The following is a 26365-nucleotide window of genomic DNA, read 5'->3' as shown; positions in this document are numbered from 1 at the left end:
CAGTGTGGAGACTGGCTGTCTGCAAAAGGATGAGGAGGCCTAGGCTGCTGACCTGGTGGCCCAGCATCAAGTCCTTGTCCACTCTTTCCTTCCAGGGCCTTGGGAGACGTCACCCACCTCTCAGTACCAGCCTCCTCCTCGGGAAAGCGGCCACCCCAGGTGAGTCTGCTGAACAGGGAGGTCGGGAGTGGCTCGGGAGCCTCACATGGGGTGAGAGGCGGTCTGGGCAGCCCTGGGGACATGGAGTCCAGATGGTCCAGAATCACTGTGAGGTTTGGACCTAGTTTTGCTGCCCTGGCCTTGGCCATCCACTATGTCAACCCTTTTGAATCTCCCTCCCTCCCAAGAAGTCAGGGAGCCACCTGGTTGGGGGAGAACAGGGGCTGGTTCCAGCAGACAGAAGGCAGACCCTCCCCGGACCCTGTGGTCACTGTCCTGGCCTCAGGCACCGCCTGGGCCAAGGCGGGAGGTGGGCCTCCTCCTCGCCCACCCACAACACCCAGAGTTGACCTCCTGTCCTAAACGAAGCAGCATCCAAAACACAGCAGGGAGGGTGGAGGGCACCCCTCCTACAGCCCAGGTGGGTTCAGAGACACACACAAATCTAACTCTCTCTGCACTTTATACACACACATACACCCACACACACACACAAGCCTACCCGCATCCTGAGACCCAGAGAAGGCCTCCATCTTTGGCATCAGTCTGTCAAATTCAGCTTTTCTGCATGTGAATGCCTGCTCCTTTCAGTACATGAATTAAATATGTCACCTGTCTTTGGCTGAGTCACAGGACCTTCACAGTACCCTGGATGAGAAGTGGAGGGGCTCACAGGGAGGCAAAGGCCCTCCAGGGCCACGCCTCAGGCTGAGGGGTGCGGCTGGGCCGGGTCGGTACAGACAGGTCGGACCTGGGCCCCCGCCTGGCCTGGCTATTCAAGACGCGGCCGGCCGAGTGTGGAGGCGCCCTTGGGGACACAACAGGCACGCTCCGAAGGGGTGGCAAGGAGTGCCTCCTTCAGGAGCCCCGGCCCCTCACACTCCCAGCCCCCTGGGGTGGGGCTCTCGGGATCCGAGCCTGTCCTGTCCCATCCCACTGTCCTCTACGTCACCGTGGCATTTACACCTGCCTTCTCGTGACCACCCTTTGGTGACGCCAGGACTGGGTGTGACAAGGACAGGGCCACACGGGCTGGGAAGGAGGGGACAGGGGAGGCTGCACCAGCCCTAAAGAACTGAGGCCAGGCTGGCACCAATGTCAGAGTGACCCTGCATATCTGGGTGCTGTGCTCAGGACCCTAGCCCAGGGCTGGCTTATCAGCACTCAGACGTGATAAGCAGCAGCCGCTCTCTGGAAGGGGTGGACAGGTAGGAGCCTGGGCCAGCGCTCCAAGGGCAGTGAGTGCTGCACCACCCACCACCTTCAGGCAGTCCCATTCAGGCTAAGGAGACGGGCGGGGCGGCGGAGGCGCAGGAGTGCAGCTGGCTGCCTCCGGACTCAGCTGGGCGTCCAGCAGCATAGGGGGACTCTGGCAAGGAGGGGGAACGTGAACAGGGTGGGGTTATGACTGGGAGTGGGGATGGGCTGCTGTTGCCCTGCTGCTACAGGGACACCCGCTCCTCAGGTGGGGGGTGGGCTTTGGCACACACACTGGTACCAAGGATTCCAGGGTCCTGGAAAAGGTGCCACACTGCTTCCTGCTCTCAGAGGGGAAGAAGGTGAAAGGTGTGTGGGCTCCAAGGTTCCCGTAAGGGGCTCCACCAAACTGGTGACACAGGCGGGCCTCTGGGGGATGCGCGGTGGTGCCCATGTCCAGGGCACATTGCTTGGCCCGCAGCTGGATTCTCCTGTCCCTGTGGGTCCCATGTGGATGCCCGAGGACTTCGGGGTGGGAAAGAGTCCAAGGTCCCTCCCTTCCATCTCACCTCCTCTCAGGGCAGGTGGTAGAGGGTTTGGTGTCCAAGCAAAGGCCACTGGGGAGACATGTGGGAAGCAGGGTCAGGACCCAGCTGTGGCCAGCAGAGCTGCAAGACGTCTTCTGGGCCAGCCTTAGCCCTCGTTTCTCAGTCCTCCAAGGGCCGCAGAAGCCCCCTCCTGCCTGCAGTTGTGGTCAGTGCAACTTCTCATCCCAAGAGCCACAGTCGGGTGGGCACAGCTCAGAAGATGCTCTGTCGCCGGTTCTTCCCTCGACCTGGAGAAAAGAGGGGAAGAGGGAGACTGCAGGGAGGAGGCTGGGCCGGGGGGAGGGGCATGCTCCAGAGCTGTGGATAGAGTGAGCAAGAGTACACGCCTGGAAACTGGTCAGTCCTGGATTCAAGTCCTGTCTTGGCTACTCAGGAGCTGCACGAAATCGTGTCTGAACCGCTCACAGCCTCAGTTTCACTGACTGGGGAGCATTAATAGTATTGACTTCAAGGGGTTCAAAGGATTCAATGAGACGATGCATGGAAAGTGCCTGGCACTTTCCAAGGCCATCAGCTAGTTTAGGGACAAAGTACAGTTCTCCGACAGTTCTCCAAGGTGCAGGCTACTTGGAGAGCTCAGGACTTGCAGAGAGAACACACCAGAGAGAGCACGTACCTTCATCGGGGCTTTGTTAGATGCAGCCCCGTTCTATCTAGGGTGGGGGTTGAGGAGGGAGACATGAGAGGAGGAAGCCTGAGCCAGAGATAGGGAAACCCACCCCTTCCCTGCTCCCCATGGGCCCCCGGAAGGGAGGCCATGCTGATTTCCCATCGCACGAGGGGCTGCTGGGCCCCATCTCTGTTCCTCCGGGGGGAGGAGCAGCCTGTCCTGGTCTTCTGCAGTGAGGGGCGGTGGCGGAGGCACAGGGCCCTACCTGGCTGCTGAAAGGCCAGGCCCCGGCAGCCCGGGTCCTTCTGGAGCTGGATCTCCTTCAGGGAGAAGATGGAGGCAGCTGCAGTGAGACGGGAGGAAGGCAGGGAGAGACCTGAGTGGAGCCGGCCCTGCTCCTCGAGCCTGTGGCCCCCACGCCCGTTGAGTGCCTGGATCTGGGTGCACCCCGTGGCTGGGGACCCCCTTCATCTAGGACTGGCCAGGAGCAGCTAACTAGGCATTTCGGGCAGAAACTCAGTGCCATGGTTTGGCCCCTTAGCCACAAATGAGAACCCAAGGAGGGGAAGTCACGTGCCCAAGGCTGCTCAGCTAGACCGAGGGCCTCTGGCCTTTTTGCTATAGTTCCTCCACTCACACCTGCTGCCACCTTTCCTGGTTCTGGGGTGCCCTTGCTCCCTCCCCCAACCTCCCCTGGACACTCACTGTCTTCGAGCTGGTGCACCCGCTCTCCCAGAGACCAGAAGTAGGGGTGGTTCAGCGCTGCCTCTGCTGATATGCGACTCTTCGATTCATACTGAAAAGCACAGGAGTCTGTTGGGTCCTGGCTGGGGGGCTGCAGGGACCCCTTTGGGAAGTGCTACTCGTATGCCAAGTTAGAGGGTCAAAATGGAGGGGCTTGAGTCTAAGCCCAGAAGCCCCTGGGGTCAAATGTGCCAGCTCCCACCTCTCACCAGGAGAAAGCCAGAAACAGGACTTCAGGACAGTGCCTCTTCTTGGGATAGGAATGCAGATGCTAAAGCAACCACGACCATACCATTAATAATAGTAACACCACCACGGAACACCAACACATACCCTCTGTGGTGTGCTTCCTCCATGCCATGCCTCACTTTGAGGGTGTCCCCCAACCTCAGTTTAGCCTCACTGCCATCTCATAAAACGTGGAAGATTAATCCCACTTTGCCGCTGAGGAAACGGAAGCACAGAAAAGTTCTGTAGCTTTCAAGCGAGTGAGTGGGTTTGCACTGCGGTTTGAATTCAGAGTGCACCTGCTCTGAGTCTGGGGACACTGGTGCTCCTCTGGGCCTAGCTGGGGGTGGGGTGGAGGGCAGGGTGGGGGGCAGTTCAGACTCGAGAGCATGAGCACAGAAGTGGGCAGAGGGCCGGAGTGGGGGTTTTAGGACTTCAGCAGTCTTTGGTGCCCATTCCTGCACCCAGCTGAGGGCACACTCACCAGGAGAAGGCTGGTCAGGAGGTTGATGCCATCAGAGTCCAACCTGCAGGAGGAAGGAGCTGGCACAGGCCTGGCCTGGGTGGGGAGGGGAGGGTGGGGGTGGGTGGCCCCCTCAAGACTGGACAGCCAGGACCGCAGGCAGGAGAGGTGTGGGGAGGCAGGCTACCTGGGAGCGTGGCTGATGAGCGGCTGGGGGAGGTACCGGGGGAAGTTATAGGCACGGAACTCAGACAGGGCCATCACGCCAGGCCATGTCTCTTCTACAGGGGTCCCTGGGGAGACAAAAGGGGGTGGGGAGGCATGGTAAGGAGCCAGGGCCAAGGGTGACTGGGAGGCGTGCAATGTAGGGGTGAGGCAGAAAATGGCCAAGGCCACAGGTGCAGCCGCTCTTCCCAGTCCCTTTATGCGCCAGGGCTAGATAGAGTTCTGACGCCCCTAGTGGCCGTTTTGGGGGAGCGCAGGAGACTGACCGAGGAGTCGAAAGATGAGGTGCAGCTCCTCCTTGACTGTGGAGCCGGGGAAGAGGGGCCTCCCTGTGGCCATCTCGTAGTGAATGCAGCCCACGCCCCTGCGGGGAGCAAGGGGCAGGGGCGCGTCAGGCTGGGCCTCCTCGCACCCACCCTTCCGAGGGCTGCTCCACTGCGACGCCCTGCCCCATGGCGGCTCCCACAGGTCCTGGCACGCAGGTCCAGGACAGCAGGGGCTCCTAGCACAGCCAAGCCCCCCACTGAAGCCCCTCTCTGGGGGCGTCTCCAGGCTCCAGGACGCTCTGACCACTCCCCTGTCACTCTGCGACAGTTCTCTAAGCGGCGTTCTCAAACGTTTTCCACATGGTGCGTTCCCACCGGAAGAGAAGCCTTAAACCCATTTTCCTAGAGGACGCGGCCCAGGGTGCAGGGGCCGCTCCTGGGAAACCTGCGTTTCGGTTTTAAAATTCATCCTACAACAATACACAATACCCATGCTCGTTTTAAGAATATATTCTTTCCAAAACTTTCAGGAGGACTGATGTTTGGGGAAGGGCTGTCATATTCATTCGGGGGGGGGGGGCCTCCTGTGCCCTCCATAACCCCCTGGCGGCCCCGGGGGCTGTTTCACAAGCACGGCTTGGAGGGTCTGATTAGAGACAGGAACCCCAATGTGGCGCAGACTTCATCCTTTAACAGCCAGTCCGACAGGCTGCCGCAGGGCCCCTGGTCACAGGAGGCGAGGCTGCCCTTCACAGGCGGACTTGGGCAGCGACGGGGAGTCTGTGGTGTGGAAGGCCCCCCTGCCCCAGGTCCCGTGACACTCACTCACCACATGTCAATGGGGGTGGAGTACTCTGTGGACCCCAGCAGCACGTCGGGGGGCCTGTACCACAGGGTCACCACCTCATTGGAGTAGGTCTTCGTGGGCACTGACTTGGCCCTGGCCAGCCCTAGGGACAGACAGGTCGCTGAACCCCTCCTCTCAACGGCACTCACATTCTAAGGAGACTGGCCGACCCCACCTGGCCCTGGGGGCTCCGGCCCTCACCGAAGTCAGCCAGCTTCAGCTCGCCCCTCTCGTTGATGAGCAGGTTCTGGGGCTTCAGGTCCCGGTGCAGGATTTTGCGGCGGTGGCAGTAGGCAAGGCCCCGGAGCAGCTGGAACATGAAAATCTGAGGCAGGAGGAAAGAGCAGGGGGAGCAGTGAAAGGTGGGAACGTGTCCCATCTGGGAGACCCTGCGCCCCTGCCCCACAGCTGGGACGCAGATGGGGACAGGGACTGGGCAGGGGTGAGGGACCTGGAGTGCTGCCTTGCCCACACTGCAGCCCCATCACCCCAGGGAACCCCGTCCGGAGGGGAGGGCACCAGGTGTGCAGAGGAGGTGGGAAGGACGGGGGGTGGGGGACAGGTGGTTCTCCAGCCTGGGAGCTGAGGGACCATGAGGGGCTGGGAAGCCCACCACGTGCAAGTGCCTGATTCTGGTACACACCGCAGATCATTCATCCTTCTGAGCTTCCCCAGAGGCCTCCCTCATCCTAGCAGGTAACCGAGGCTCTCATCTGACAGATGGGAAAACTGATGCTCAGAGTTGGGAGGGGTTATACTGCATCCACAGCTAGGGGGTGGCTGAGGGTACGCGTCTGTGTGGCGGGTCAGGCGCTCAGCACGGGGCCCCGCCCTCTCTGAAGGGCACTGCTCCTTCCCTCCGTCCTACACAGAAGGTCTAAGCAACCTCAGCAGCTGGTCCCTGGTGGTGAGAGTGGGTTCCTATGCTGGACTTGAGAACAGGTGGGTGCCAAGATAAGCAGGGGCCTAAACGTGTGGGGTCCCTCACCTTGACATTGTGCATGCTCATGAGGTTTCCGCAGTGGTCCAGATACTGCTTCAGGTCACTGTCCTGGAACACAGAGCCTGGCTCAGCCATGGCTGGTCCTGACCCCTGGCCGGAAGCCCCTCCCTGGCTAGGGCCCAAGCCCAGGAATGGGACAGGTCCCTGGCTCCAAGCTGCCCCTAGGCCTGGGCCTCAGCCCACTCCTATCTGGAAATATCTGAGAGCCGGATTTTAGAGCAAGGCCCGGGGCACCCCCCATCTCCATCACCCTTGTCATCCCGCCCCCACCACAAAGGGAGGAAGGTCCCAGCTCACCAGGTACTCAAACACCAGGGTGAGGGACCGCTCCGTGTGGATGAGGTCATGCAGGGTGACAATATTGGCATGCTTCAGGTTCTTCAGTAGAGACACTGTGGGGAGACAGGCCCACCTGGGTCCCTTCCTGAGGTCAGCCCCCTGTCCCCGCTCCTGTAGTGCCCTTTCACCCCAGGCTCCCGCCAGGGCCGCGGCCAATGAACCCCTCCTCCCAGGAGTGCTCAGGAGTTGGGGACCCTAGGGTGCTGTACCCTCGCGGATGGCTGTGCAGGGCGCCCCCTCCTCGTGCTCCAGCCGGATCTCCTTTAGGGCCACGAGGTTCTCCGTCAGCTTGCTGCGCCCTTTGAAGACGGTGGCGTAGGTGCCCTGGGAAAGCAGCCCAGGAGCCCCAGCAACACTCAGGTCCGGCTCTCCTCGGTCGGGTGCCCCCTCTTTGTGCCTCTGCTGTGACTGCGACTTCAGTCGGAGGGCCCTTCCCCCTTCTCTTCCCTTCCCTTCTCTGTGAAGCTGCCCCTAACTCCTCCCAGGCCAGCTGCCCCTCTATTATAGCGCCAGTTGGTTCTTCCTGTGGCTGATGTTTATGTGTTGGTCTCCCCGGGTTTCTGCAGGGAAAGGGCCTTCTTCCTCCTCTCTGTGAACCTTTGCCCACCCCCACCTCCGGGAGGAAGCCTGGGGCAGTGACTACAGAAGCAGCTGACAGTACTGAACTACACACCAGGCACTAAGTGTTTGCTGTACAAAAGCCATCATAGGGACCTCTTCAATCTGTGTAACAAGTCTGTAAGGGGGAACGGTTACGAGCCCCATTTGACAAAGGAAGGAAGGCAGGTGCAGAGAGGTCACATAATGTGCCCAAGGTCACCAGGCTAGGGAACAGTAGAGCTGGGATTCAAACTCAGACAAGAAATACTTGCGGGGGGGGCAGGGGGCGTGGCGGGGGCAGAGCCTGGATCCAGCTCAGGACCCATGGACAACTCCATCCTCACGCCCTCCTCCAGGACCCGGGCCCACCTCAGCACCTGCCAAAGGCTGAGCCTGGCTGCACAGCCACGATCGTGTGCCCCTGTGGGGCAGGTGCGGGGAGAGGGCAGGTCGGGGAGGGGTGGGGGACACCCATCCTCCTCCTAGCCAGCCCGCCTGGCTGGCTGCCCTGAGAAGACCAAACCCAGCCTCTTACCTCCCCCAGTTTGTCCAGTTTCACATATGTTTCCAGTTTCCCAAAGCCGATATCTGACTGAGAGGAAGAGACACAGGGTCCTGTGAGCTTGAGGCCCCAGCAGCCCCGAGACTACACCTCCCTGCTCCAGCTTCCGGGAGGACAGGAACTGAGGCACCCTCGGGAAGAAGGAACAACTGAGGCTCGCAGGGGTTAGCACAGCCACAAGTCCTTCCTCTTCCCCTCCCCCTCGTTCCTGTGGCGCAGGAGGATGCCCTTGCAGGTGGGAGTTGCTTCCTGCCCTGCGGGGTGGAGGTGGAGCCCAGGGCGCTAGCACCTGGGGAGGCCTCAGCACACCTCCCCCCCGTCTGTCTCCATCTTGCTCAGACTACCAGCCCCAGGAACTGTCTTTTCTCTCTGCTGTACCTCGATGTCCAGTTCAGAGCCCACCACCCCAAATAGCCTCTCTCTCAGCACACCTCCCCTAGCTCACTGACACCCAAATCTTAACAATAGATTCCTGGGCCCTACCACCCAGAGTCTGACACGGTGGGTATCTGGAGTGGGGACTGGAGTCCATGGTTTGGAAGATGCTCCCAAGGAAACCTGACAGGCAGCCAGGAATGGGCAGCATGTACCAGCTGGTCTATTGATCTCACCCGGCTGGAGACCCTGGGGTCCAGAGGAGGCTTAGGGGTCAGCCCCAGCCCTGGTGGGATCCATCTATGGAGTGAATGTTGACCAAGGAGGTAGGTCTATGTGGACCTGCTGTGACCAGCAGGTGGCGCTAGACACTCAGAAACTTCCTGGGAACCTGCTACAAGGCTGCTGTGTGTGTCCATCCTGGGACTCACCAGGGATGCTCGGCGGGATCTGCGGCTGAGCGGTTTGGGCAGGTCTGGGCTCTCCAGCTGTAGCTTCTGCAGGAATTCCTGGGGCAAGCGGATATCCATGGGCAAAGAGAGCCTCTTACTGATGTCCTGCAGTGGTCGGGATGAGACATGGACACCAGTGTTTGCTCCAGGGTAGCTAGTGCTGTGGGACCCTCGCTTCTCACCCTGGGCCTGGCTTTCCCTGTAGAGCCACCCCAGCAGGGCTAAGCCACGTGCTGTGGCCCCAGGCTCACAGCCACTTCGATGATGTGCTCAGAGACATCTGTGAACGCCCAGGGGCTGGGGGCTGTGTGACCTTTGGAGGCCGCTTCCCCTTTCTGGGCCAGCAGTATCGCCATCTGCAGACTGGGGTCCCTGCACACAGCACGATTCTGGAGCACACCTTTCACACACTTGGGTCACACATATGGGTCACAGAACAACAGTCAAGTTGTCTAGCCCTTGCTATGTAGCAGGAATGACCCGAGCACCTGGCATGTATTAACCCACCTGACCTTCACAATGACCATTTTAACACAAGGAGACTCTGGCATACAGAGATTGGGAAGCTTTCCTCAAGGTCACGGAGCTAATCAGTGGTGGAGCTGGAACCTGAACCCATGAAGTCTGAGTCCCAGGCCACCACCCTTCTGGGCACACAGTAGGGGACACGTGCTGCCACCTCCATGGGACAGAGCCCGAGCCCGAGCCCAAGCCCTCACCTCCATGGAGAAGCGGCGCTGGTTCTGCCGCCGGCACTGCATGCTGGGGGACGGCTGCCCGGGCTCCTCCCCACTGTCTGCCGGGGAGAAGGTGCTGGAGTCTGGCGGTGGGTCTCTGCCAAGAGGACCGAGCTGCAGGTCTGAGAGGGAGAGGCATCAGCTCCCCACCCTGCCCCTCTGCCCCAAGGGGAGGTGGAGTCTTTGTCTTCCCTCTGTCCTCCCCCAAGGCCAGCAGTGAAGGTGCGGTCAAGGAGGGCAAGGAGGGGCTTTGGGGGGGGGCCGGGGTGGGAGGCCGCACCCCCTCACCCTCATTGCGCTGGTTGTGCAGCTGGGTGAACTGCTCTGTGAACTCAGTCAAGGACTCCTCGATGGTCTCAGTGCGGGGCACAGACAGGGAGAAGCGGCGCTTAAAGTTCTTCATCTTATTCATGATCAGCAGGGACCAGGCAGCAGGGGCTGAGAAGGGAGAAGTGAGAAGAGCCAGCCATGAGAACAAGACAGCAGCGGGGGGGGGGGGGGCAGTCGACCCCCAAAGTGAATTCCAGGCCTTAGTCTTCATCTTCCCGGCATGCTCTGCCACGCTGCGCTGGGCAGCCAGGGTTCAAGCTCCCGGAGGAGAAGTCCCGACCCTCTGCCGCGCTGGGAGTGCCCCCAGGTTCCCTGCCCTGGGGAAACGCTCAGAAGCTGGATCAGTCAAACCCACAAAGGATGGCTCATGATGGCAGCATGAAGTGACAAGGAAGCCTGCATGGCAGGGAGGGCACCAGGACCAGGTGGCCCTCTGACCAGCAGCTCTTGGCCAGTTGCGTGCACGAGCTCGGACATGTCAGCAGCTGGTCAGCCTCATTAATTGATGCCCAGAAGCTAAGCATCAATGGGACAGAGAGTGGTCCAAACCCCCTCTCATCTACTACCAATACCTGGAGGTCCCTCTCTGGCTTGTCCTGGGTCCCCAGGAGACAGAAAACAGAGGAAAAAGACGAGGGAGGAGGGGTGTGCATTTGAGCTGGCCCAGCCTCATCTCTCCAGCTGAAATCTGGGAGGTCAGGGGCAGCTGAAGGTCTCAGGGGAAACACAGAAATTGGCTGGAAACAGAGAGGGACCCGGAGGAGAGAAAACAGTGGGGGAGGGGCAGGCCTCTCTGCTCACCCTTGGGGCCCTTCCCCAGCCAAAAGGGGTTCTCTCACTGCAGCCCCTCAGCCCTCTTGCCCTCTCAGAGAGGGGACACCCTGCTGGCCTCCCATAGAGATTTGTGTATCGCTTCTTCCCACAGACCCTTTCTTCTCCATCCTGCCCTGAAAACCCAGACTGGGGCTGTTCTTCCTCCCCTCCATGGTTTCCTAAATTCCCACTGCGGCTGCCCTCTCATCCTGCTCTGCCCACATCCCCCCAGCTGCAGTGGGGCTGGGTCCCAGAGGTCCCACGAGGGCCCCCACCCTCACCTGCCAAGAAGGCATCAGGGCCAGTCCTGTGATGGGAGGGGCCCCGCTGTGCCCTCTCCCAGCTTTTACCCACGCACCAGGCACAGCCTATTCCAGAGGATGCTCTCAGCACTGTCACTGGCCACTACCCAGTTGCCAAGGCAACCGGGCGCCTCCTGAATCCTCTGGTTTAAGGGATTATGGGTCAGTAACATGTTTGCTTTGCTTAATGATGACATCCTTCTGTCCTCAGCCAGAAAGGACCCTGAATGTTCCTGGCTGCCCCCAAGGCACCTAAGTTTGGCCCCCAGCTCCCCTGAGCCCCGAGACTGGGCACTTCTGCCCTCAGGCTTGCGCCTCTCAGAATGCAGGCTTTGGGTCTGCACTGCCAGCCATGCCTCCCTGTCAGTGGGCCTCAAAGTCTCAATTCAGCTCCGCAAACAAGGACCGAGGACCTACTACGGGCCAAGCACTGTGTTAGGTACTGTGGTTACAGTGGTGAGTAAAGCTTGGTCCCTCTTCAAGGAGCTCAGGGGCTGGCGAGGCCTTCTTGGATGGGAAGGCAGCTGAGAGCTCTACCAGCTGCCTCGGCCAAGCCCACGGGCCGTGCACTTACTTTCCCGACGCCCCACCCTGGGGCTTACTCCTGCAGCAACTTCACTTCGCACTCTGTGTGCGGCCAACCCGGGGGACCCGTAACAGAGGGGTCACACGGGTTCCAATGTCAAGGGACACAGACACACCCTCCCTGTGGATTCACACTTCCCAGCGTGACAGCAGAGGAGATGTCCCCAGCACATGGGTCAGTTGTTTACAATGTTGGCTGAACATCAGCATCACCAGGACGTTCTGTAAAAAATTCAGGTTCCTGGGTCTCACCCTCAGACTCTGGAACTGAGGCTCTGAGGGTAGCAACCGGAAAAATGTAGCTTTTAAAAACATCCCAGCCCTGGCCACTGTGGCTCAGCTGGTTGGAGCGTCGTCCCACAAACCAAAAGGTCGTGGGTTTGATTCCTGGTCAGGGAACATGGCCGGGTTGCAGGCTTGGTGTCCAGGGCACGCATAGGAGGCAACCGATAGATGCTCTCTCTCTCCCTCTCCCTCTCTCCAACATCAGTAAGCATGTCCTTGGGTGAGGGTTAAAAGAAATACACAAAACACAAAAACTAAAAAGCATCCCCAGTGATCTGGACAGGGAGCCATGGTGGGGAAACATCTGAGGCCCAGGTGAGGGAGAGTGACCTGTCTGGGTTTCTGGGCTGCCGCACTGGCTGAGACGGGGACCCCTTGGAGCTGGGCAGGCGCAGGAGAGCCCCAAGAAGGGAAGGAAATGGCCTGGAACAGACGGACAGCCCAGGCTCAATCATGATGATCCGTGGGTGTGGGTGGAGCCAGGCCCTGGGATCCCTGAGCTCTGAGCTCTACAAGGGGGCCCAGCCATGCCCGCTTCTAACAACAGGGAACCCCTGTAAAGCCGTCCTGCAGCCTGAGATTTAGGGGGTGGAGCGATGGGCCTGTGACTCGGCAATCCACCAGTAACCACCATCCACCTCATGGCCTTGCTTGCGCCCATGTAGGAGGGGCAGAGGAGCTCACTGAAAGCTTTTTGGGGGAAAGGCCCCCAATTTCTGCAGGAACAAGGAGACCTAGCCATACCTGCTCTCTTCATGTTCAGTTAGAAGCAAGGAGCCACCAGCTGGGCTGGGCAGGGCAGGGGATGATGGGACAGGGAGCCATAGGGAGGGTGTAACTGGGAACAGCTGACTCAAGCGGGAACGTGGGGCCGGGAGTGTGGAGGGCTGGGGACCAGCTGGTCTCCACTGGCCTGAGGAGAGACCAGGAGGAAGTGGCTGTCAGTGGTGTAGGGCTGATGGAGGTCCGGCGTGGGGACGGACTTCCGGATGGTGACGGGGGCAGGTGGCAGGGGTGGTGACCACAGCCGAGAGTAGCTGCCTCTCTCTGCAGGGGACAATCGGGGCATTGAGCCCAGCGGGGTCTTGGGTGTGACAGGGCAGCCTGGGCAGTGAATGGCCTGTTGTCCCATAGCTCAAGACACAGATGCCTCTGTCACTTTTCTCTTGGGAGAGTCAGCTCCTCAGATTAGGGGGTCAAGGGGGAAGGGAGTTGGGAAAATGGCCTGTCACCTTGTGCCATCTGCCCCCACCCCCATATGGGGACAGAAGGGCTCAGTGTGACCCAGCCTGAGGCCACCCCAGGGCTGGGCACAGTGTGGCCTTTGTCCCCAGGTCATAGAGCCATCTGGGGCTGTCCCCGTGCAACTGGTGCCAGGGGAAGAAGGAGACAGCGTCCGGGGCTGCGGGGCTGCGGGGCTGCAGGCCTGGTCGGGGTGGGGTGGGGGTGGGGGTGGGGAAGCGCAGCCCTCTCAGGAGCTGTGGGGCGGACAGGTGGACCACCCAGCAGGCCTTCTTCCTGCTGCCTGCTCAGGTACGTCCAAAAAGTCCTCGGCCTGCCTCCTGTCACTTCCTCCCGGGCGCACACTGGCCCTCCCAGCACTTCCTGCTGGCACCAGAGAAGTGGATGGCACAGGAGGAAGGAGGAGTCAGGCCAGGAGGAAACGGCCACTTGCCCAGAGGCCATCGTGCCCCCAGCAAGGAAAGGCTGGGGTCCTGGAACCTTAGCGGAAGGCGCTTACGGATCCCCATTCCAGCCCCTCGCTGGCCCGCGGGGACGCCAGGGCTCCGAGAGGGGAACTGACTTGCTCAAATCATGCGGCCATTTCCTGGTGCGGCTGAGCATGCAGACTCAGAGGCCACATCACTCCTCTCTGCTCTCGGCTGGAAAGCTCCCCACCTGCCCCTCCCGGTGGCCGGTGGCCGAGGCTGTGAGCACTCTGTTCTCCTCCAGGTCCCCTCCATCCCTACTCTGAATCAGAAGCCAGACAAACCCAGGTTTAGATTCTGGTGCTGCCACCCGCAGGCTGTCTGATGGTGAGTAAGTTCTATAGCCTCTTCGCTTTGGCTCTGGTCATTCACATTTGACAACTATTTATTGAACAGCCACTGTGTGCCGGGAAGCGTTACTGACCCTGAGAGTCTTGTGAACAAAACAGAGGGTTCATTCCTGCCTTCACAGCACTTGCGTTCTAACAAAGGTGGGGAGGGGCAGCACGGACTACAAAGCAAATACAACATGCAATGGTGGGTGGTGAGAAGTGTGGTGGCGGAAATAAAGCCCGAAAGGGGGATGGGGCACGGCAATGGTAACCAGGATAGTAGGAAGGCCTCCCTGAGGAGGTGACGTCTTCTTGGAAAAGCCCCAAGTAGGCACAGGGAGGAAGCTGGTCATGGGGAATCTGGGGAAGCAGGTCAGCACGGCAGCAGCGGGAGCAGAGGCCCTGGGGCAGAAGTGAGAACTGGAGAGACGTGTCTGTGTGGCTGGAAAGGAGGCGCCAGGCACAACAGACCACGTCAGGGCCCCTTGGGACTTGGGAGGGTTCAAGCAGATGAGTGATGTGATCTCCCTTACCGCAGATTTTAAACGGCTCCCTCTGGCTGCGGTGTTGAGAACTGATTGTGTGGGCAGGAGGCTACGCAGAGGTCCCAGAGAGGTGGTGGTGTCTCTGGCCTGCTTGGGAGCAGTGGGGGCGAGCAGTGGTGGGGCTATGGAGGAGTCTGCCAGGAGGGGACCTTCGGAAGGACTGCCTATGGACTGTGAGGCGAGAGCTGGGCAGGACCCTGAGGGTTTGGGCCTTAGCGACAGGAAGGATGGAGCTGCAAGCAGAGGCTGCTGTGGGCTGGGGAGGAGTGGGGTTTGGAGCAAGTGTCTGGTGTCCAGCGGACGTCTGAGTGGACACTCTGCGAGCGCCGACATGACACAACATGAGCACAGGGAAGACGCCCAGCAAACGTCAGCTCTCCCCTCCACTTTTCTCTTCTCAAGCACCTGCTCAGACAGCACATGCTGGACAAAAGGTCGCATGTAGAGCTCATCAGCCACAGCCCTCAGAGCCATCCGCACAGCCGGGAAGGTGCTCTGAGACCCCAGCATGGAAGGGGGGTGGGATGCAGGGAACGTGGTCAACTATTGGTGGGCCAGAGCCACCAGAAGGAAAGGCCAGGCAGGCAGGGCTCCCCAACTCAGACTGAGGTGCGCACAGGCCAGGGGACCCGACCTCCCGGTGCACAGATCTCACCCTGCCCTCGGAGGGCAGCTGTCTCCCCAGAGCAGGCCCCACTGGCCCCGCAGGGCCATTGTCCAGGACAACCTGTGCCAGGCCCCAGACCTAACACCTGCCCTAGGGCTGGGACACCTGGGGGGTCCTGACCAGGAGATCACAAGGCCAAGAAGGAGGCTGGCAGATTATCCAGGGAAGCTGGCAGCGGCCCCCACCTCACAGAAGCTTGGCTGCACCCTGGTGAGGGCCGTGGGGGTCACTTTCACTTCCTAGCCTCCAGAGAGTGGGACTGCAGATTCCCCAGCGAACCCTCCAGGATTAAGCCCCACTTCCCAGCCTGCGCTCACGGTCCTTCAAGATCTGGGCGCCCCCTCCTCTCTGGCTCTGCTCTCCCGCCTCCCCATCACTCTAGCTCTGCACCAGGCCATGCCCCTGCATGCAGTTCAGGTCTCAGATCTTCAGAGGCTTCCCTGAACCCCCAGGACCATTGGGTGCCCCCCTAAAGCGCACAAACTCACGGGACCGCTTTGATCCCCTGCCTCACACTGGTGACATACAGAGGGCAGGGATGCCTGCTTCACAGCCTGTGGAGCATGCGCTGTGTTCCAGGTACATGTCAGATGCTTCCTCAACTCCTGTCTTCATTTTCTCTTAGATCTCAGTCTCTGTGGGCCCAGGCACAGGGGCTGAAGGATGTAACTTCCACCTGCCCCCTTTCTGAGGCCCAGGGGATCTGACCTTTAGTCCCGGAGGCTGACCGCAGGCCAGGATCCTCATGATACCCTCTGCTGCCTGCTCCCCGCCCCCACCTCGGTCACTCAGCCACATGGGGCTTTGGGCAGGTTTCAAAAGAACTAGAGGCCACGGCTGACTAAGTCTGCAAACGTCATGAGCTGAGACTTCAGACACTCCCTCCTCCCCGGGAGAACCGTGCCTGCAGGGAGCCTGCAGGGAGCCTGAAGATAGCATCGCTTCCTCCACCCTCTAACTGACCCTGCCCTGCAGGGAGCTGGAGGCTGCAGTTTCCGAGCTTGCGAACCTCAGGGGAAGCCAGTCACCCCACGCTGCCTGACGCTGGGAGGCAAGGGCAGAAGCAGAAGCTCTGAGCCCTCACCGCTGACCTCGCCCCACCCCAGCTCCGGCCTGGATGAGAGAGGCTGCCAGCCTGCGGCCTTCTGGGTGGCAAGAATCTAGGGAGACAGCTAGGCCTGCAACCATCCCGCCAATGAGCAGATCCCGTGCACACAGTGACGGACCTCAGAGACGATCCCCACAGCCTCTGCGTGGAAAGCAGGAAGCAGGCGGGGGAGGTCTCCAGGAGCAAGCCAGGCTAACCTACAGGAGACTGGTCAGGAGACGAGGCGTCTGGGACACAGGGCACCCCTGCCGCACCCCCCGATGGAATAACCTACAGTGAGGGCCCCTGCCATCCAGGCCTGCTCTCCAAAACCCTCGGAAGTCTGGGGTCGCGAAAGAAATCCCAGCTCTGCCACCTGCTTGCACTGCGACCTGGGTGGACACCCGCACCTCAGTGTCCTCGTCCACTGAATGGGGATAATTCCTAGTAATTCCTAACCTCCCGTCCAACTGCTACTCGTCTGGGGGCCTTCACATCCTCAGCGGCTTTCTGGTGATGCCACTCCCCTGCTCACAACCCTTCAGTACAATACTGCCCTGGGGAAAAGTCCAAACTTTGGGCCCAGCAGACCAGGCCTCTTGCATTGTGACCTGTCTCCTACGGCATCTCTCACCCGTCCTGGAGGGTCCAGTTTCGAGGAGCAAGCGTGCTGGGCGTTCGCAGAGGAGACCGCGCTGGCGCCCCACAGCTCCACATGTGCTGTTCCCTGGGCCCGGCCCTCCTGGGTAAAACCACTTCCAAACTCAACTCAAGTGTCGTTCCCCTGAGAAGCTTAGTATGTGACGCCACACGCTTCCTCTACGTGAAGCGAGATGCCCCCTCCTCGTGGCTTCCGGAGCAGCCGGTGCACACTCGAAACTAGACTGTGACATCCTTCAGGGCAAGAGCGGCCAACCTCGTTCTGTCGACGTCAGGAACCTCCTCGGTGCTCAGTCCATGTTTGCGGACCAAGTGAACCAACCGCTGCACTAGACCTTGGCCACTACACCACAGCGATCTGTTAGACTCTTTCCTCCACAGATGTACAAACATTAGGTCCACTGCGGACAGACCTTCAGTCACCTGAACCTCCAGGACACTGCATACAATAAATGCAGGTCCCCTTCCTTGAACTTTGGGCCTACCAGGGACCTGTGTCTCGGTTTATCTGCTGGTCCGGCCAGCCCCACTCTGCAGCTAGCCACCCCTGGGGCGGGCCTGGCTCTGCCCTCCTTCTGCACACACCGCAGCAAGCCAACCAGCCCTAGACTCCCTGGGGTGTGGTTCCACCTCGGTTGTCCTGGCTCTGGGCGGGACACCAGGGTGGCCGGCCAGGGACTAGGGAAAAGCCAGCAAAGTGCTCACACCTTCAAGGCTCGACCAATCCAGGGACAACATCTCCCTCCCTCAACATAAACCCCTGCCTGCTCTGCCCCTCCTGTTCTGGCCCCCCTCCCCCCAGCAGCCAGTCAGCCCCCTACTGTGCTCCCACAGCGTGTGGACCGGCCCAAGCAGAGCCCTTGGCTCCTCCCTGTCCTGTTCACTTGTCCCTTTCCCTGGCTCACCTGCGAGCTTGTGAAGGGCAAGGACGGCCTGACACAGGGCCTGGCACTGAGCGAACCATCACATGTTCAGTGAATCAATATTCGAAAGCTGTGAATTCCTAGGTCCAGGAGCTGTTTGGAGGCAAGAGGACCCACAGGAAACCATCAGCTGCCCACTGGACTTGGAGCCTCCGCCATGCCCTAACCCTTCTTGCCCAGCCAGCTCTGGGCCCCAATGGCAGTGGGGCGATGGTGCACTGGGGCAAAGGGGGCAGCTTCTTGCTTGGCAGCAACTTCCTAAATGAGGCCTGCAGAGGTCTCGGCTGGCAGGTGCCACACCGCAGTGACGGATGGACTAGGGATGGGGAAACCCTAATGAGAGATTCCAACCAGAACCCAAGAAGTTAGGCCTCTAGGGCTCATGGGCAGGGAGGCTGGCAGGCCCCTGGGGCCCTCCTCAGGGACTCCCATCCCTCAGGGGTGATTCCCAGGAACTCACGGGTCAAGTACACTACCCAAGCTCAGACTTTGGCTTTGACCCCTATAGGTGACCGCCCCACCCCACTCTCTGACTGCCCCATTTCCAGCCCCTCTTGTGGGCCCTCCTGATACTCTGTTGCTCTCTTTGGCTTCCTAAGGCTCAAGAAACAGAGGCACATTGATTGTCTTCTGGTATTTTCTTTTTGACCTTTTTTGGAGGCCCAGCTCAAGCTGGCCCGCAGTCTTCGGGGAAGCTCTGGATTTCCCAGTGATAACATGGAACCAGGCGCCCTTCCGTCCGCTGGGGTCCTGGCCGCACAGAACCTCCGGGCCTAGAGCTGAAGCATGCCCTCCGTCCCCACATCTTCCTGCTTCCAGGCCAGGCCGGCCTCACCTCCTGGGCACAGGAGGCCCTTCCCCGCTCCTCTTACCAGCTCTTGTTAAAGACCCCCAAAGAGGCCCCTCACCTACTGCCCAGGGCTTTCAAAGTTCCAAAGGTCAGAAACTTTTCTTAGGTCTTCTTAACCCCCAAAGGAAAGCGCTCACATCTGCCTCCTCTCCATCTGCTTAAGCGCAGTGCCAACACTCCCATCTTCCACAAATCAGTAGGAGGAGAAACCCAAAGCACCTAGTTCGCCCGCTCTTTGGCCTTCCCTCTTCCACATACGAGGACCTGTCATGGGACCCTTGTTAACATCTCTCTGGCTTTCTTTCTATGCCCAACTTTAGCAACAGAACTGCAGGGGCCTTTGAGCTCTGGTGTCCCTGGGGACCCCTCAGTCTCGGGCTCAGGGAGGGCCAAGGGAAGGGTTTCCCAGCATCTCTAGACCATATTCCTATTTATACTCCACTCCCAGCCCCCACGCCCCAGTCTGGCCCACACTGCCCCACGCCCGCACTCCAGCAGAGCCCTCTGGCTGACGTTGTTCAAGCTGCCTCCTCATACTCAGATGGTCTCCCTGGTACCAGGCTGGGCCCAGGCGACCACCTCAGCCTGGGCCACCTACATGCTCCTCAGCCTGGACCACCTCAGCCGGGACCACCTCCATGCTCCTCTCTGTCTCCAAGGAACACTCCAGGAAGCCTCTGGATATCTCCCAGTGTGCCAACTGTTCTCTAATTGTCCCCATCAGTGGCACCTGCTACCTGTAGCTTAGGCTTCATTTTTTTTACTTATTTATTTTTTAGAAAGAGGGGAAGAGAGGGAGAGAAACAATGATGTGAGAGAAAAAGCGTCAGTTGCCTGCCATATGCACCCCAACTGGGACAGAACCCACAACCCAAACATGTGACCGGACCAGGAATCCAACCAGTGATCTTTCACTTTGCAGGAAGATGCCCAACCCACTGAGCCACACAGGCTATGCAAGAGCTCAGGCTTCTTGAAGGAGGTGCTGGTGTCTTCTAGTCACTTTCTAACTTCACAGTTAGCTGCTTGGCACCAGGCGCTGCCCTGGGCTCTACACCTTGTCTTCCCTTCCCTTGGCCTTCTGCTTCTCCTCCTGCTCTGTGCTCCCTCTGCATCCGGTGGACTCACTTCCTCTCCCTGTCCCCGGGTGTCGGCACTCCCCAGAGTTCCCGCTTCGGCCCTTTGTTCCTCCACCTCCACGCACTCTTCCTGGTGACCTCATGTTCCCCAGTGGTGGAAACCACCACCCATGTGCTCATGACTCTGGCCCCACCAAGCCCAAGTCTCACCAAGGCAGGGCCGACTGCCGGCCAGGCACCTCTGTCTGGAATACCCTCACTGGGCCCGGGACAGTCAAGGGTCACAAACTGTTTGAGATGTATTTTTTTTAAGATTTTATTTATTTATTTTTGGAGAGAGGGGAGGGAGAGAGAAAGAGAGGGAGAGAAGCATCAATGTGTGGTTGCCGCTCACGTGGCCCCCACTGGGACCTGGCCTGCAACCCAGTCATGTGCCCTGACTGGGAATCGAACCGGCGACCCTTTGGTTTGTAGCTTGCACTCAGTCCACTGAGCCACACCAGCCAGGGCTGAAATGTGTTTTTAGGTAAAAAAGACAGATGTGTGCCACTTGTAAAAGCTGTTATGTGTGCTAAATATACACGAGTGTCATACATGTGACAGATACATACAAACTCTGCATATAATCAAGAAAGACAGATGTTAGAACGCTAACAGTAGTCATCCCTGGCACAGAACTGTGGGTGATGTTAAGATCTTCCTTTTGCTTATGTGCATCATGTAATAGTGCCATAACAAACATTCACTGCGCGTGTTAAAAGAAGTGACACTTCTTTTTAAGTGAAAAGAAAGCATTTTTAGGTGGCGACCCCAGACCTGCTCCATGAAGCCTTGGGAGAAGCATGGTTATGTGGAGCAGGGTCACAGCCGCTTCCTGCCCGGGCCCGGCAGCCGGCACTCAGGCTCTGGGGGCTGCTCGGTCTCTGGGGCGACTGTGGTTCGCTCTGGCAGCAGGAGCCTGCAGCCAGCCGGGAACAACTAGTGTGGTATGGCTGCGTTCCAGAGGGTCTTTACTTGTGGACACGAAAATTTGAATTTTATATAATTTTCAAGTGTCACAAAATATTATTTTCTTCTGTGAAGATTTTTCCCAGCCACTTAACACTGTACAAAACATTCTTAGCTCATAGCCCATACTAAAAGAGGCTGGATTTGGGCCCTGGCCAGGTAGCTCAGTTGGTTAGAGTATTGTCCTGATACCCCAAGGTTGCAGGTTCGATTCCTGCCGGGGCACATACAGAAGTCAACTGGTGAATGCATAAATAAGTGGAACAACAAACTGATATTTCTCCCTCTCTAAAAGTCACTAAATAAAAAATTGTTTTAAATAACAGATAGATAGATAAATAAATAAGTAAATACATAAATAAATAAAACAGGCCAGATGTGGCCAAGGCCACAGTTCACCAAGCCTTGCCCCTGAGCCTCTGGCACCCGTACAGCATTAGAATCTAGCGCCCACCTGTTTGGGAGGTGCTTTTTCTCCTGTCTGACTGGCGGGAGGCCTTCCAGGGTTTCCTTGCCCACCAGAGGAGCCGGCTACCCAGGCCTCAGCTGAGGGAAGCCCCTGTGTTCCAGAGTTTGGAGGGACAGAGGCAGAGACCCTCTCCGGGTCTCAGCACACAGCCCCCCTTGTCAGCAGGACCAGCGGAAGTCGGAACCGCACCCCAGCAGTCTTGGGTGGGGCTTCAGAAATCCCCTGGTCAGCGCCCGAATTTTCCAGGTGAAGGCAAGACTCAGAAAGGGGAAGTGACCTGCCCAAGGCCACTTGGGTTGGCAGGGCAGAGGTGAGACTGGAGCCAAGGGCTTGTAACTTTGAGTTCAGTGCCCTTCCTGCCTCCCCAGGGTTGGAGGGAACCGCACCGGCCCTGAGACAGCATTCCGCCCCCAGGCGCCGCCACCAGGGAAGTCTGCAGCCCTCAAGGGCCGCTTTGCACAGAGAAGGTGCCAGGTCAGGTCTGGTGTCAGCTCAGAATGTGGCATCCAGCCCGGCCACGGTGGGGGCTCCACGCCAGGAACAGGGGGCAGCTGTGGGACCCCTTCCCCAGCCTCGTCCCGTGCCCCGCCAGCACAGGCAGCTGGGGGACCCAGCACTGCTGCAATGATGAGTGACACCCTCCAGTGATTGACCTACTGCCCATCTGCTACCAGGCCCTGTAAAGACATGGGGAAGGGCGGCCATGCCCCTCCTGGGTCTGGTCAACCCGCATGGGCCTCCTTTGCTGGACAGTTAGGGTTGGAGGAGAGAAGCAGCCCTGGTTCCTGAGGAGATACCCAGAGAAAGAAATGGGGCTTCTTTACAGAAGGAGTGAGAACAGCTCACTCGGGGCTTCGTCAGGACGCCCCAGGACAAGGATGATGTGCAGGAGGCACTCGGGGTGAGGGAGGGCAACAGGGTTGAAGAACGGAGTTTCCTTCCCAGGCTGGGGCCTGAGCCCTGCTTTCTGCAGGGATTGCACCGGGGCTGGGAGAGCGTCCAGTGTGGCTGCTGGCTCCGTTTGCTGCAGCCGCCTGTGGCTGGTGACAGCAGGCGGGGCAGGAAGCCAGGCATTCCAGGGCGTTACCTCACGGGATCTTCGAAGCCACGCCAAGTGACACCGTTACTCTCCCCATTCACCAAACCCAGAGACGAGCATGCGGGAGCAAGTTCCCTCATCCAGGCGACAGCTCACTGAATGTCAGCGGTGGCACCTGAACTGACCCCAAAGTCCAGGCCTGCCTCCACACACAGCTGACGGGGACGCTCAGCAAGGAAAGAGGGAGGCCTGCACCAGCCCGCGGTCGGCAAGGAGTCACCTTGTCTGCCCCCACCCTCCGTTTCCAGGGAAGACTTTAAGGGTGGCAGGGTGAGGCACAAGCACAGGTGAGACCATCATCCAGAGTTCCAAGATGGGGGCGGGGGGCACCACTGTCCCTTCTAAAGTTCTGTCCAGTGTCTCTGAGACCAGGATGTCCTGTCTCACCAGGGCCACTCAAGGGATCAGAGAGCATCCAGGCCCTCACCAGCTCAGAGCCAAACCTCCCGAACCTTCCTCCCCTGCAGACAGAACCACCACAGAGATCTCCGGAGCAGACAGCTCACCTTCGAAGGGTGGGTCTGGCTGAGTTGTGCCACCGCTCTCCTCTTCCTGACTTCTGATGCGGCTGGTCGCCTCCCGCCAGGCCCAGCCACTGGCTCTGCCATGACCCTGGGTCCGAGACCCTCCACCCGGTCCACTGTAAGCCCAGCCTTCCAGTGGGGTCTGTGTGTGTCCACAGATGGGGGGACCAGGACACGACAAGACTACCCTTAGTCTGCACCCACTCCTGGAGAAGGGAAGGTGCCCCCGCAGCAGCTAATGCCAGGAGGGCGGAGGTGAAGGGTCCAGGGTTGGGGGGAGGGAGGGGCTATGACAGGGACTGTAATTAATTGAGTACTGGGGGAGGGAGGTCTTCTTACCCCCGGGGGAGGAAGCCGTGCCAGAGGCCCCTCAGAGGAGGAGGCTGTAGGTCTTCCCAGTGCAGACCCCCCTCATCCTGGCAGCTGGAGGGCAGAGTCCCCCCAGCACAGGTTCCTGGTTCCCGCCTGCAGGTTTCCATCCCACCCGCACCCCACCCCCACTCCCTTGTGCAGAGCTCCGCTCCCCAGCTGGAAGAGCAGGAGAGACAGTGTTGAGGAGCCTGGCCTGGTGGGACTAGGGAAGCCCGCCCTGCTCTCTCCCCCACAGCCAGGCCCAGGGCCATAGCTAGGAAATTCCCTTCCGAGCGGCCACCAACAGCACAGCCACTGGTGACTTAACATCTGCTCCATGCCAGGCACTATGCGTTCTTTCATCCAATTCACATGACAACCCTCCCCATTAGGATCCTCACTTCACAGAGAAGGAAACTGAGGCTGGCAGAAGCTCAGGAGTCTGCTGGGGAGACAGGAGTCAGCTAGTGTGCACTGGAGCTGGGCTCCACCAAGGCCCGCCCTTTCGGCCTCAAACTCAGGGTAGGATAGAAGGAACTGGGGGAGGGATAGATGGAGACGCTGGACAACAGTCCAAAATGGGGTGTTCCCAGGGAACGGAGAGGCAAGGTTGGGGGTCGGAGATGGGAGGAGCCAAGCCAGGCTCCACCCCACAGCATGGGGCTTGTGTACCTGGGCACAGGCAGAGGACAGTCTGGCTCTGCAGAGAAAACAAATGCAGCCATTAAGGCAGCTTTGTGTCCTCGAGGCCCAGGGGAGGCTCCCAGATGAGGCAAGCAGATCTCAGGAGATCTCAGAGCAGGAACCTACTTGTTCCACAGATCTGCTGCCCCCTCTCCTGCGACCCGTGCAGAGCTGGTGTGCCTGGCACGGGACACATGGAAGCCTCTTCCTTGGAGCGCCATCCCCATCCTTCCTTCTCCTGAGGGCTGAGGCAGAACCGGAGAACTACAGGGTACGCTGGGGTCTCCTGTGATGGGGCAAGGACTGAGAGCAGGGGGCTGGGGCTCCGAAGGAAGAGGGCTGGGCCCCACCTCTGTGCGACTTTGGGAAAGCTGGTCTCCCAGAGCATCTGTCCCCTCACCTATATTGTGGGGATAGAAACACTTAGTTCAGAAAGCTGAGTGATACTCGGTACATGGCAGCCGCTGAGGCATTCAGAAATTGGATGTAACTTACTGAAGCCTACTCTGGCTCTGGAAACCCCAGGAAGTTTGGGAAGAATAAAGGCTCCATTCTCCTGGAGGGGTGTGGGCAGTGGGCGGGAAGACTCCCAGGAACCTAATGGGCAGTGAGGTTGTGGGGAGGGGTGGGGTCAGCCTCACAGCCTCACCAGCTACACAGGAGGTGGCTGGGGCAGGGTGGCCGTAGACAGTGGCTCAGCTGCAGCAAGGCGACCCTGTCTTCAGCAGGCCCTCCGGACGCAGACCCAAACCCAGCAGCCAGCGTCGCCTGGAGTCGTGCTCGCAGCCCCCTACCCCTGAGCCACTGCTGTCCCAGCTCCTGCCAGGGCCAGGCTACAGGCAGGGAACCTCTGAGGACTGGGACACCTGTGGGCTGTTCCCAGGTGCTCTCAGGGCTTCTGCTCCCTCAGGCCATGTCCAGGAATGTGCTGTGCGCCCAGCCCCAGCAGAAAATGCCACACGAGCATTCAGAACCTCACAGGACGCTGACACAGGAGGGGCAAGCCAGTGGTGTTAGTGAGTCAGCCAGGGCCCGGGCCACAGTTGGGGAACTCCTGAAGGCTGGGCTGGGGGTGGGGATAAGGTTCCAAGGAGCTGATACGCACTGCCCACTGCCCCAGCCCCCGAGCTCCCACACCCCTGCCTCAAGAAAGGGCTCAGAGAGAATTAGAAAGACGCCACTGGTGCCTAGCAGGATGTCGACCCAAAAGCCCAGAAAATCAGTCACTGTCTCAACAGCCCCATTCCGTCCACCACAAGGTCTGCACAGTCCTCCACACCTGGGCACCTCTCCCCGCAGCAGATTCGCAAGCCCCATCTCCTCAGCCCAACGGGCAGCCCACCCTTTCCCGTGGCTGCATTCACCCTTTGCCAGTAGCTGCCACAGGGTGGGGGCCACAGACCCCCGGGGTCCCTGGGTGGGCAGAGAGAGAAGGGGCAGCAATCCCCATACTCCAGCCGTCAACCTCCCTACCAGTCACCACCATCTCCTAGCGCTGGAACCCGCGGGGCTTCATGGGTGTCCTTCCACCTTCGCCCCTGGGCTCCGGCCTCCAGCCCCTGGTCTGGAGCTCTGGGAAGTTCACCAGAGCCCGAAAGCCAGTGGAGGCAGCGATCTGGCCGCACCCTCACGGATCCCCTCCTCACCGGACACTCCTGACCCTTGCCCTTCCCAGAAGGAAGGGCGCTTAGAAAGCGCCAGGCTCGCGACTGGGTGGAAAACTTTGCTTCTCATGGTTCAGATCAGAGCCTGAGGGCCCAAAGGAGTCCCGATGGAAACTCCCTGGGGGGTGCGGGGGTCTGAGAATGCAAAATCGCCCTCCTTCCTAAGCACCTGGGACTTGGGAGTGGCCTCTGCGCAAAGGCATCATCCCCCCTCCCCCGCCCCCCCAGCACGCCTCGCGATCCCCTGTCTTCCTCACCGTTCTGGCAGTCTCTAACAACCCCTCGTCCCCCGGCAAACGCAGCGGCGCCTTTAAGAGCCGCCGGCTTACCTTTGCTCCGTTTTGCGGGCGCCACTGTGCCCCCAGCTCCGACCCACCCCCCGCCTCGGTCCCCAGCCAGCGGGACTCACCGCGCGCGTCCAGAGGCTGTGGTGCCGGGCGCTGTGCCCTGCGCCCCGCCGGGGTCCTCGCCCGGCTCGGAGCTGCTTGCCCTGTTCCCGAAAGGTGAACGGCTCCCTAGAGAAGCTGCAACCTGAGCTGAAGGAGGTGGAGGAGGAGGAGGAGGGAGAAGGGGAGGGGTGGAGGAAGGTAGGGGGGAGGACGGAGGGGGAGGAGGAGGAGGAGGAAGGGGAAAGCCCGGCCCCGCTGGAGTTTTTCACGTGTACAAGTTGACTCCTCCCCGTCCCTCCCGAGCTGCCCACAGCTGCTGCCAATCTCCGCGGCTGCCTCTGCCTGGGTGCCCACCCCTTTCTCCCACTCTGAGAGCCCTGGCCCAAGCACCACTTCCGGTGTTGGTCCTAGGGCTGGCCCTAGGGCTGGCCCTCAGAGCCTTGACAAAGGGGTGAGACCCTTGGGGACTGGAGTCCCCCAGGACTGCGGCCAGTGCACAGGGGTGATTTGCTGAGAGGGCCTGTCTCCAAAGGTAGCTCTCTCCCACCTTCCGAGTCTGACCCTGATCCCAGCACCTGGTACCCCAGGAGCTAAT

General features: G+C 59.8%; 1 protein-coding gene across 3 annotated transcripts; it reads right to left on the bottom strand.

Moving 5' to 3' along the window:
• Positions 1-605: 605 nt before the first annotated feature.
• Positions 606-25951, bottom strand: CDK18 (cyclin dependent kinase 18). Of its 3 annotated transcripts, none has more exons than XM_045841429.1 (16): positions 25791-25951; positions 9704-9853; positions 9398-9537; positions 8658-8783; positions 7825-7881; positions 6899-7013; positions 6648-6742; positions 6336-6398; positions 5549-5672; positions 5330-5450; positions 4501-4598; positions 4197-4302; positions 4031-4073; positions 3280-3370; positions 2840-2917; positions 606-2191 (listed from the first exon to the last, which is right to left on the bottom strand). In XM_045841429.1, the coding sequence occupies exons 2-16, from the start codon at positions 9825-9827 to the stop codon at positions 2157-2159; spliced, it is 1416 nt and encodes a 471-aa protein (XP_045697385.1). In that variant the 5' UTR covers positions 9828-9853; positions 25791-25951; the 3' UTR covers positions 606-2156. The 3 variants fall into 3 exon arrangements, with proteins under 3 accessions (XP_045697385.1, XP_045697387.1, XP_045697386.1); XM_045841431.1 differs by lacking the exon at positions 25791-25951 and adding an exon at positions 22665-22767; XM_045841430.1 differs by lacking the exon at positions 25791-25951 and adding an exon at positions 16705-17252.
• Between the last annotated feature and the right edge of the window lie 414 nt (positions 25952-26365).

This window comes from Phyllostomus hastatus, unplaced genomic scaffold (assembly GCF_019186645.2).
Source record: "Phyllostomus hastatus isolate PE091 unplaced genomic scaffold, TTU_PhHast_1.1 phas_contig_36, whole genome shotgun sequence".
Lineage (NCBI taxonomy): Eukaryota > Metazoa > Chordata > Mammalia > Chiroptera > Phyllostomidae > Phyllostomus > Phyllostomus hastatus.
This window is presented reverse-complemented; position numbering and strand designations above follow the sequence as displayed.

Excerpts from the sequence above, each read along its gene's own strand:
- CDK18 (XM_045841429.1), bottom strand. The coding sequence starts at position 9,827 with ATGAATAAGATGAAGAACTTTAAGCGCCGCTTCTCCCTGTCTGTGCCC. Across the intron at positions 5,451-5,548 it reads GCTGAAGCTGGCTGACTTCG|GGCTGGCCAGGGCCAAGTCA; the intron begins GTGAGGGCCGGA and ends GTCTGTCCCTAG. Across the intron at positions 3,371-4,030 it reads TCCTGACCAGCCTTCTCCTG|TATGAATCGAAGAGTCGCAT; the intron begins GTGAGTGTGCCC and ends TGTGCTTTTCAG.